Here is a 12,533-nt window from a genome sequence, read left to right as displayed (position 1 = left end):
TACACACACGGTTCTGCTTAGTTCACCGGAGCAGCTGCAGTCCGCCTGTGCTGATTGGCCGTTACTTGTGATTAACGAATTATCAGATATTGTGCTGGTGATCAGAACATCACTGAGGAGAAGAGGAAGAGATTCACGTCCACAGAAACAGGCGGCGGCATAAATGAACTAGATACTTTTCTAACGCCCTCTCTGACTCCGCCCACTGGCCGCTGAGCCAGGAAAAACTCACACGATGTTTTTCTTGAATGTTTTGTCAAATATTTTTGTGAAATGTGAAAAAATGTAGATGAATAAAAAACGTTTTGCATATAGTACAAATTACACCAAGATATTAAATATCACTGCAGAAACTTGATGTGAAGTTGACAGACGAGCGAATCGTCTTCAAGCTGCAGCGAAGAACGAGACCCGCGTGACTTTAATGGACTGAAGAGACGGTGAGGCGACTCGTTTGTTTTCTGTTTGCTTTCTTCCTGTTTAAATGAACTGAACGGTTTTCTTTTTGAATTGAGTTGAATTGTTGAACAGGAACTGACTTTCTGTTCTGGGATTTTTTTTTTGCTTGAAAATATGGACTGGATTTGGGATTTTCTGGAAGGGTGTGATTGCTCTGATGTCTCCGTTGTGTTTTTTTTTTTTTGTCTATGATTTTCTTCAAAACACTTAATTCAATTAAATTCTGTCTGTACTGGTATTATATTGTCTGCAGCTTTGTTTGCTGTTGTCTGTGTTCTTATGGGTTTAAAAAGGATATTTTGTTTTAAATGTTCCGATTTTAAAACTTTGTGTTCAGCTGACAAACTAAATAAAACACTGACTCACACCCTGATGAAGTATTTTTATGCACCAAACATCCTCAGTCAGTTACAATGTCAAGCCATTTCAGGTATTTGCATAAATGTAAACCTGCAGCACCACCTTGAGGTCAATGAGTGTCTTTGCAACCGAGCTACTAATTAAGGTGAGTTTTCATCCTGTGGTTTCTGCTGCACAAATGCTTTTAGTGGAGAAAAATAATAATGAGAAAGAAAGAATAATTAGAACAAAAACAATCTGGGAGAGAGGAAGCGACGCTGCGTGGACTCGTCATAACAACAACAATAATAATAATGATATTAATATGTTTACTATTCCATTACTATGGTGGTGACTACAGACAGAGATGAGGCTGTATTTTAAAAATAATTTAACCCTAATCACATTTTTTTTCTTTTTTGCTGATCGAAGTCAAAATGTGATACAATGCAAACGTTTAGTTTTGTTATTTCCCTCGTTCCAGTACAAGTTGGTAAAAACTTCATATATATATGTTGTGCGCTCCAAAGGCTGGAAGTGGCTGAGCGGATAAAATAAGTTTGTTGTATTATATTACAACAATATTACAGAGATGACTATTGGTGCTTTCACAAAATGTGAGATTATTTGATCAATAATCATCAGTAATGTGGATATAATACCTGAGTGAGTAACGGTAAATAACAGATCAGCTGGAACAGTCTGGTAAATTCTCAAACTGGTGACCGGCCGGTCAGCGTCACATGTCCGGTTCTGTGCCCGTCATTGTCACACGTGTTCTGCACGATGGTCACGTGATGCAGCAGACAAACTGACCGTGACGTCACCACAGCGCTGATCACAGCTACACACTCTGACACACGTCTGCATGAAGATGATGTCAGAGACAGATTCCAAGAACAGGATAAAGAGAAGACAGACAGTCTACAACAAGACAGATCAGCTGACGATGTCTCAGATCAGCTGACGACGTCTCAGATCAGCTGACGATGTCTCAGATCAGCTGACGACGTCTCAGATCAGCTGACGACGTCTCAGATCAGCTGACGATGTCTAAGATCAGCTGACGACGTCTCAGATCAGCTGACGATGTCTAAGATCAGCTGACGACGTCTCAGATCAGCTGACGACGTCTCAGATCAGCTGACGATGTCTCAGATCAGCTGTAAACTCTGTAGCTCTTCATGCTAATGTTAGCCAGCAGCAGACTGCTGTTCACAGACTGACAGTTCAAATCTCACTTCCTGTTCTGACTGAAGAATAAACATCCTGTGTTGATGCGTCTCCTCAAACATTTTCTCATCCAGACTCCTTTAACTTCTGCTTCTGTTTTTCTCTCGTCAAAGTTTTACCGCAGCGAACTGTTGCACCGCGTCCGTCTCCGGTTTGTTTACATCTGCTTCTGCAGGAGATCACGTGAAATCACGAGATCACATTCAGCTGATTCCTAATCTTAATATAAAACTATAATAAGGCCTGACTGTAACCTGCAGGACTTTGGAGAAGATTTAAATAGTATTTAATGAATATTTAATAGTCAGTGTTTTATTATGAATAATTTAAGTTTTACAAGAAAAGTTGCAAAAATGTTTGTGGATTCTGTCAATTACAGTTCTTAGACTGAAAATCAGAATCAGCAGGTCAGACCCTTCAAAAAGTCGAGAATCGGACGAGAAAATTGAAATCGGTGCATCTCTAAAAATGACATCACTTAACTGTAATGTCGCCATTAAAACCAGGAACAGACAACACTTCTGACGAATCACGATAAAACGATATCCAGAATTTATCACAATACAATAAAATATCATTTTATTGGCCAGCACTAACATCAACAGGGCTTGTTGTTGATCTGTTGTGACCCGCCCACTTCCTGTTTCTCTTGTGCTGTCTGAAATGTATTTAAAGTGGTCCAGAGAGTTTTTATGAACACCACTGGAAGGACTTTATATAAACTTAATCAACTTCTTCTTCTTCATCATCATCATCAGTAGATCAACTCTCTCAAACCTCTTCATCAGCAGAATTTCGACTCGGTGACTCTGTTTGTGTCTTAAAGCGTCTCATTTGTCTCTGGTGTCACTTTCCTCCATTAAACCATCTGTCATCATCAAAGGGACTTTATCTCACAGAGGACACAACCTCCTCACCTGTCTCACCTGTCTGATCGTCATGACAACCGTCACTCTATCTCCGTTTCCACCCAGCAGCTTCGTAACGAGCTCATCCATCCACTGAATGAGCACAAGGTCGGCCACGGCGGTCTGAACCCTCGCTGTTTATTTACTGTCAGACCTTCATCATGTTCCAACCATCATCATCATCATCATCAGAGAACATAAATCACACTGTGACTGAAACCAGATTTGAATCAGGATTAAACAGCCGTGGCCTCGATCCAGAGTTTAACAAAAGGTTTTCATGAGGGAGGATATGAGCATGTGTCCCTGCAGGGCGACCGACCGACCGACCGACCGACCGACCGACCGACCGACCGACCGACCGACCGACTGACCGACCAAACGACAGACAGAAGAGATGAGAGGCACTGACCAGGTCAGAGCCTCTGGGAGGATTAATTCACTTCTGTTTCACCACTACGATCTTTCATCCAGTCTTATTCTCTGACAGAAACACTCGAACCGAACCTCATTAAGAAAACGTCACATTCTGAGAGACGCTGCTGGTTTTAACAGACAGGAAACTGAGCTGATGATCATCTGAAACAAAGAAACAACAAACCAAACCTCATTAAGAAAACGTCACATTCTGAGAGACGAGCAGCTCGTTAGTGTCTCTGAAGATATTTAAGTTTTTCTAACAGCACATAAAAGCTGCTGTCCCTGAATGCATCGTGCTTCAGAGTGTTCAGAATGACTGAAGAACAAACATAAAGCTGCTTTAACATCACATGGCAGAGTGTCAACGTGAACCAGAACATCGGTCCCCCCCCCCCCCCCCAAACGGTGCATTCATGTGCAGAGTGTCTGTCTGTGCAGATGATTGTTGCTCTAACATGTTGTGTTTCATGTTGATTTTACTTTTATTCTGAAAGTCTGGCTAGTGCCTGTGGGTCAGTTGTTGTAATTTATTTGTGTGTGTGTGTGTGTGGTGGATATTCTCAACCTGTGGTCCGTGGTCCACTGTTGGGCCTCAGAGCTCCATCTAGAGGCAGATCACTAATAAATATGATTCTGGTATTTTTCAAAGCTTGTTTTTTAATATTTACATGTTAAATAATTCATATCAATAAAAAAAACTTCAGAAACGTTGGATTTGAATATCAGTAGTCTCTCGGTTTGTCGTCTCGCTAACAGACGCAGCGACACAAACGATCAGAAAAATATTAAATCTGGATTCATGACAGCAGCAGTTTGCTGATCGTCTGTTGAACAGGTGTTATGACCTCAGTCTTACCTTCACAGTTTGGTCTAAGGAGGACGTAGCGACTCTGGCCTGAGCTCCCATCAGGCCACAGTGCAGGTCTGTGATTGGCAGAGAGTGACGAGACAGGACGTGACGTGGTTCAGGGGTGTGGCTTAAATCCAGCTGGATCACACTGAAAAACACACACACACACACACACACACACACACACACACACACACACACACACACGTTTATAAAGCTGAGTCCAGGTGTGTTCTGAAGAAGAAAGTCTGACTTAACAAAGACAGTTAATAACCTCCGTCATGTCACCTGTTATTATCTGACGGAGGTTTTAGGACTCGTTCAGCAGCTCATCCAATCAAAGTCTGACGATGTTGAACTTCCTTTATAATTCATCCCTGTGACATCACGACCGTGGTTATTAACTGTCTCTGTTAACTCTACTTCTCTTCTGTCTGTGCACGCTCACATAAAAAGCGAGTTTTCTGCGTCATGTGACTCCTCTTCTGCAGAAAGTGAAGTGATGGCGAGCCGCCGGTTCAGTCAAGACGAACAAGTTGTTATAATGAAGAGCTGTGGAAAATATAAAAATATACTGAAGCAGCGCTGAGTTTAAAAAAATCCATTAATCAACGTCAATTTTCCCGCGCACGGCCCGATACCGATTCATAAAATCCCAAATCGATTATTTAATGTCTTTTCTAGCGTGTGTAGTACGGCCTGCAGTCTCGCGTGACCAGCCTTTCTCGCGAGATATCTCGTATCGCGAGATGTCGTCGCCCAGTGAGGAGCGTTGTTCAGCGAGAGTCGCCCTGACCTGTGACAGCTGGACTTCCAGAGCAACGGATTCGCACCTGATCATTACTGCTCGCTACATCGACAGCGACTGGAAACTCGTGTCTCATGTCCCACAGACTAGAGCAGCTGAAACCAGCCACACGGCTGCGAATATTAAACGTCCTGTGGACATGATGGACATGTCGCACGTCGGCTGTTACGCACACCTACTCATAGGGCTGCAACGGATCACAGCTGACCCGTACGGATCACAGCTGACCCGTGTCTCGTACGGATCGCGGTCGACCCGTGTCCCGTACGGATCGCAGCTGACCCGTGTCTCGTACGGATCACAGCTGACCCGTACGGATCACAGCTGACCCGTGTCTCGTACGGATCACAGCTGACCCGTACGGATCACAGCTGACCCGTGTCTCGTACGGATCGCGGTCGACCCGTGTCCCGTACGGATCGCAGCTGACCCGTGTCTCGTACGGATCACAGCTGACCCGTGTCTCGTACGGATCACAGCTGACCCGTACGGATCACAGCTGACCCGTGTCTCGTACGGATCGCGGTCGACCCGTGTCCCGTACGGATCGCAGCTGATCCGTACGGATCACAGCTGACCCGTACGGATCACAGCTGACCCGTACGGATCACAGTTGACCCGTGTCTCGTACGGATCACAGCTGACCCGTGTCCCGTACGGATCACAGCTGACCCGTGTCTCGTACGGATCACAGCTGACCCGTGTCCCGTACGGATCACAGCTGACCCGTGTCCCGTACGGATCACAGCTGACCCGTACGGATCACAGCTGACCCGTACGGATCACAGTCGACCCGTGTCTCGTACGGATCACAGTCGACCCGTGTCTCGTACGGATCACAGTCGACCCGTGTCTCGTACGGATCACAGCTGACCCGTGTCCCGTACGGATCACAGCTGACCCGTGTCTCGTACGGATCACAGCTGACCCGTGTCCCGTACGGATCACAGCTGACCCGTACGGATCACAGCTGACCCGTACGGATCACAGTCGACCCGTGTCTCGTACGGATCACAGTCGACCCGTGTCTCGTACGGATCACAGTCGACCCGTGTCTCGTACGGATCACAGCTGACCCGTGTCCCGTACGGATCACAGCTGACCCGTGTCTCGTACGGATCACAGCTGACCCGTGTCTCGTACGGATCGTCCTCTACGGTTCAGACCACATGTGAGCATCATTACGGTGGCCGACAAGTGCAAACGTGCTGCATATAAGAAAACAGATGCAAAAAGAAAACGCTGCATATACAGTCACACAGTGGAAGTGCTCCAGGCCTCTAGGGGCTGAGCTTTACCCCGAGAGACAGACAACAGACGAATCGACCTGCGGAGGAGAGGAAAAGGCCTACGTGAGAAGTAGAAAGTTATTGGTGAGAGGAAAATTGGAGGTGGGAGAGGCAAAAAATCAGAAAATGTAAATCCGACAAACAAACAAAAATGTAAAAATGTAAATCAGCTGCACTTTCATAATACAGTAAAAGATGAGGGCCACATGTGGAAAAAAGAAAGAAAGAAAGAAAAAGAAAAAAGAATACGTACTTTTTCATGTAGCCTCTCCGCCTCCAATTTTCCTCTCACCAATAACTTTCTACTTCTCACATTTTTTTTTAGTTTAAAAAACAGTTACGGGATGTTTATTCTTCATAATTACGTTTCCCCTTTCGGAATTTTTTTTATTTTATTTTATTATTTTTTTAAACAAACTTTATTGTCATGTTGAAGACATACAAGGAAACATGACATTATATAAGCAACATGACATCACTCATACATAAAACAACAGTAAAGTACAGGGAGTAATACAAAACAGACAGTAAGGATTTTATCTAGTAATATGTGCCATAATATTTTCACGTAGGCCTTTTCCTCTCCTCCGCAGGTCGATTCGTCCGTTGTCTGTCTCTCGGGGTAAAGCTCAGCCCCTAGAGGCCTGGAGCACTTCCACTGTGTGACTGTATATGCAGCGATTTCTTTTTGCATTTGTTTTCTCATTTGCAGCGCGTTTCTGTTTATGCAGCGCGTTTCTGTTTATGCAGCGCGTTTCTGTTTATGCAGCACGTTTGCACTTGTCGGCCGCCGTACGTCATAGTTTTTCTGTCACTGTTAGTTCTGTATAAGTTCTAAAAGCTGAAATCTCCATGCAGAGCTGCAGTGAACAGAAGGACAGATGCTGCTGTGTGCAGCTCAGCTCTCAGTTAAAAGTCGTCACGTCGCCTCGAGTGAAATCCAGACCATAACTTTTTTCACTGATGTAACTCTGCTGTCACCATAGAAACAGATCATCAAACTTTGGTGATGTCATGTCTTAACTTGTCCACAGCTCCTCTCTGCTCACCGCTGCAGCTCTGTCTCACCCCGTCTGTCACACAGTGTGTCTGCTGATTGATCATCACTTCTAACCAATCAGATGTGCTGCTGTAGGCGGGACATTGAGTCAGACTACAGAGTGTAGTTGTGTATTATACTGTACAGTGTATAATGATCTAATATATGTATAGTATATACATAGTACAGCACTGTATAAGTTTGAAGTTTTTAATATTATTACCTTTATCATTACTATGATCATTATTATTACATCACATCACTATGGTGATAATTACAGACAGACAAAGATCAAAGACAAGTGCATTTTTAAAATCATTCTAATCCCAACACTTTTTTCTTTTTTGCTGATCTGAAAAATGATCCGATCAATGACTCAAACCGTGATCCGATCTGAACCGCGAGGTTTTTGATCCACTGCAGCTCTAATATTTACAGCATTAGTTCTCTGAGAATCTCTTCCATATTAAAGTAAAATTGATATTGTCACTGAAGTATCCCTTACTGAATCGAAATCGTATCGAATTCAATCGATTTGGGAAATCGGAATCAATATCCAGCTCTGTACTGAAGCAAAAAGAAACACTGCTGCTGCAAATAAGAGACAAACTCTGACTGACGGACTGAAAGTCTTAAAGCTGCTGTTTGTTTCTGAACATTAAACAGTTAAACTGCAGATTTAAACAAGCTGTCAGTCTGACATCACTTAAAGTCAAACGAATGAAACTGATAGAGGATTTTCATCAGGATACACTGATCAATTTTCTAATTCCTGTTCTGAGCTGCAGTTTAATGATTGTCTGATGAAGCTTTGAGGCTTTTCTTTCTATTTGTGCAGAAACAGATTAAAATCTTGAGTGACACCTGCTGGTCTGCAGACGTTACAGCAGCTCTTCAACACTGAGCCTGCAGCTTTTATATTTTGAGCTTAAAAAGATTGTTTCTTTATGGAACGCCCCCCGGGTGACCTTCACTTACAAATAAAGCATATTTTTTCATTGATTTTCACCTCGACCGTAAAGAAGCCTGAAATCATCACCACATGGACTGAAATTTTTCAAAAAGCTGCTGTAAAATCAGGGATTTTAAGCTGCAACGATCCTAAAAACAGCCTGTGACTGAAAAATCAACGTTATCGTGCAACGCGTCTTCTTCGATTCAGAATAATGTTTATTTTATAAATTATGTTCCATTTATAGTTTAACCATAAAGCAGAGACTCAGCATCACCAAACTGAGGTTCCTATGGCAACATGCTGCTGTTTGTTACGTTTCTACATCGCTCAGCTTCGTTTGGTGACATCACTAATCAGCTGAGCACCTCAGTTTATGACCTGTAGAAGTCATGAAGGAGAACATCATGAGAACATTCAGTGACGTCTTCACCACCGAGTTAACCTGAAGCTCAGAACATAACCTGCTCCTGTCCAGGTGATGACTATAACATCAGTTACCACGGTGATCTAACCAGGTTAAAACAGACACACCTTTGTGACACTGAAAACTCAATACACCTGCTGACACGTTCATTTCACTTCACAGTGCAGCCCTCAGGTGTGTTCAGGTGTGTTCAGGTGTTTTTCCAGGTTTGTTCAGGTGTTTTGTCAGGTGTGTTCAGGTGTGTTCAGGTGTGTTCAGGTGTTATTTCAGGTGTGTTCATGTGAGTGTTACCTAAACAGACTCCACACCAGGGCCAGGTTGTCTTTTCCTCCAGAAACAAAATGGCTGCTGTCGTCTGTGAATTTCAGACAGGTGACGTCCTGGTAGTGACGACTGAGGACAGCCAGCAGCTTACCTGTGGACACCTGAACCAATCAGAAAGCAGGAGACAGACAGACATCTCAATGATGTAACTCTTTGTTTGAAGACTCAGTGGTCACTTTATTAGGAACACCTGTGATTCATTTAGTTTATTTGCACACACATATATGTGTATATATATACACATATATATATGTGTATATATATATGTGTATATATATACACATATATATATACACATATATATATACACATATATATATACACATATATATATATGTATACACATATATATATGTGTATATATATATATTCATATATTAGAGCTGCACAGTATATCGTTTGAGCGTCGTCATCGCGGCGTACGCGTGCGTCACATGGCAGGTCCTGTGATGTAGGAGGCAAACTAAACCTGTTCTCCTCTAATTTAAAGGTACGTGACACACATGCTGCGCGCAGCGATCCACCAATCACAATCGTTCTTAATCAGTTCGCCAAAGCAGACCACGCCCCTCCATCTGGAGTGAGTCACAAGATCAGCGCAGGTTAATCGTCCACAAGATGGCAGCAGTGACACAAAGTGCTGTTCAGTCATATTTTTTCACATCGCAGAGTTAAAAAAAATCACAGCGTCAGTTTTTTCTAATATGGTGAAGCTCTAACACACAAAACACTTCAAGGTGTCAAGACGAAGTAAATATAAAACCGATACACAGGAATGAAAATAAACAAGGTGTGATGCATTAACAAAAACAAACAAAAACAGAAAAAAAAGCTCATTAAAAACTTTTTCAGATGTTTTTAGAACAATGATACTGTAGATGTTGATAGAGATGTAAGTATTATTATTATTATTATTATTATTATTATTCTAAAGAGACGTTCCTCTGAATTTCAGTGTGTCTTGGTTCAGGGAGACAATATGGAAGATGGACGTCTGAGCGTCTTGTATAATGAGAATAAATGTCTGATGAAAACTTTAAAAAATTCTGAAAAATGCTCGAAAATTGATGAGTCAGATGAAAAACTTTTTACATGAACAAGTCTGGTTTATGTTCACATTAAAAATTGAGAGCAGTTTGTATTTTCTGAGAAGAAAAGCAGATGAATCAGATTTTTATCAAAACTCATCAACTTCTTTACTATTGAGAAAAACAGGCCACACGGTGTTCCAGTTCATCATAAGGATAAATGAAGCTGTAATAAAAAGTTAAAATACAGGAACGATTTATCAATGAACGAACTCTAATCAAGATTCCAACTGACTTCAATTCAATCTGGTATTTTCATGTTCGTTTTTCATTTACTTTGACACCGAGGAATTTAATATGAGGAACCCGAGTTATTTCAATACTGTCTATGAATAATTCTTCTTTCTCTTGTTACAGAATATTTTAATTAGATTTATTCATATTGAGTCTGTTCTTCTGAAACCACTGACAGATTGATGACAGCTCTTCATTTGCTTCTTGAATCAGTGTGTGAAATTTTTCAGCAAATAAAAGAGGCAGGACATTATTACTGACCCCGAGTAAATCATTCATATATATGAAGAACAAGAGCGGTCCGAGGATGGAACCCTGAGGAACCCTGAGGAACCCTGAGGAACAGAGCAGCTCAGCTCTATTTGAATTTTGTATGTTTAAAGATGCATATTGTTCCCTGTCCTTTAAATAATCAACCATTTCAGAGGAACGTCATGAACGCAGGCCTGTAAACCAGTTCAGACCGTAAACCCGTCTTTATTTTCGTTATGATATTCATTTTTCATAAACCGTCATAACGGTGAATAATCCACACGCCGTCTGGAACGTGCACGGCGGGAAGCGTTTCAGCGGGGACCCATTTCACTGCTGCACATCAAAACCACAGACGTGTTTGAGCTCTAGAATTTTTATTATCTAAAACTGTAGAGATTTTATGAACAAGCTGTAAAAAAAAACCCGTACTGAGGTCTGGACAGCATCGAAATGTTTTTTAATTCTTAAATATATTAGTTTCTCTAAAACTTCAGAAAAACTGTGTAAAACAGATACGGGATGATAATTATTAAAATTTAATTAATTAATTAAATGTGCTAGAATCACCTGATTTAAATAGCGCAGTGACTTTAGCTAATTTAAAGTCGTTCAGTAAAACACCTGTTTTTAGGGATAAACTTAGAACAAAGGTGAGACTAACTTCTTTACAAGACCAGATCTGATGTCATCAAGTCCTGGACCAGAACTTTTCATATCCACTATAATGTCATGTTCTTCTTCAGACGTGTGGATCAAACACTGATACTGATCACTGATCACTGATCACTGATCACCAACACTGATACTGATCACTGATCACTGATCACCAACACTGATCACCAACACTGATCACTGATCACCAACACTGATCACTGATCACTGATCACTGATCACCAACACTGATCACTGATCACTGATCTGGATTCAATCACTGAAGCTGTTTGTTGTGTCAGAAAGATCATCAGATAATTGACATGGAAATTTATGGAGGATTTTTCTTATTCAAGAATTAATGTGTTTTTATATCATTGTTCAAATTTTTCTGAAAAGTTTTTTTTTTTTTTTTTTCAGTTTGTAGTAATTTTGTTAAATAATTCTTATACTTTTTTGTAAACATCGATATTAATTGGGGCGGGACTGTTGTGATCCAGGGCTTAGAGTTTTTAGACGAACATTTCCTGTTTGTTTCAACGAGTAGAAAACAAATATGGATGTAAAACTTTTCATAAATAAAAAGGTCAGCATCCTGATTTTTGAAGACTTCGTCCCATGAGGTTTCCTGCATCAGAACTATGAACGACTCTTCATCCTCACATCAGATCTGTCTTGTGGATTAGTTTTGGTTAGAAAAATATTGAAATATTGGAAAATAATCAAATATATTATCAATCAAAGTTGCAGATTTAGTTGTTATTCTAGTTGGTTCATAGATGAAAATAAGATGAAAAGTATTGATCAGGTTTTGCTTTATGTTTCCTCCTGTTGTTTTGATATGATCATAAAACCACAGAAGAAGACGACGACTCACCTCCCACAGGTAAACAGCCTCAGCGACAGCAGCAGCGAGGAAGAGTCCATCAGGTGAGGCTGTCAGACAGGTGACCACACCTGGACACACGATCTTCTGCTGCAGCTGATCCTGAACAACAAATACATCTGCTTCATTATACTGCACTACACTGTGTACAAATACTACACGTTTACTGTGTGCAAATACCACGTTTACTGTGTACAAATACCACACTACACTGTGTACAAATACCACACGTTTACTGTGTGCAAATACCACGTTTACTGTGTACAAATACCACACTACACTGTGTACAAATACCACACGTTTACTGTGTAAAAAATACCACACTACACTGTGTACAAATACTACACGTTTACTGTGTGCAAATACCACGT

At 41.5% G+C, this 12,533-nt stretch overlaps 1 protein-coding gene across 1 annotated transcript in view; it reads right to left on the bottom strand.

Moving 5' to 3' along the window:
* Positions 1 to 12,533, bottom strand: part of wdr18 (WD repeat domain 18) — a 46,604-nt gene that overhangs the window by 31,983 nt on the left and 2,088 nt on the right. Inside the window, exons 2-4 of the mRNA XM_084714312.1 lie at positions 12,154 to 12,264; positions 9,016 to 9,149; positions 4,216 to 4,357 (exon numbers count right to left, since the gene is read on the bottom strand). Of these exons, the coding sequence (XP_084570438.1) occupies positions 4,216 to 4,357; positions 9,016 to 9,149; positions 12,154 to 12,264 (387 nt within the window). The remainder of the gene's footprint in view (positions 1 to 4,215; positions 4,358 to 9,015; positions 9,150 to 12,153; positions 12,265 to 12,533) is intronic.

Source organism: Lutjanus erythropterus, unplaced genomic scaffold (genome assembly GCF_056507025.1).
Source record: "Lutjanus erythropterus isolate fLutEry1 unplaced genomic scaffold, fLutEry1.hap2 Scaffold_187, whole genome shotgun sequence".
NCBI classification, from domain to species: Eukaryota; Metazoa; Chordata; class Actinopteri; order Lutjaniformes; family Lutjanidae; genus Lutjanus; species Lutjanus erythropterus.
This window is presented reverse-complemented; position numbering and strand designations above follow the sequence as displayed.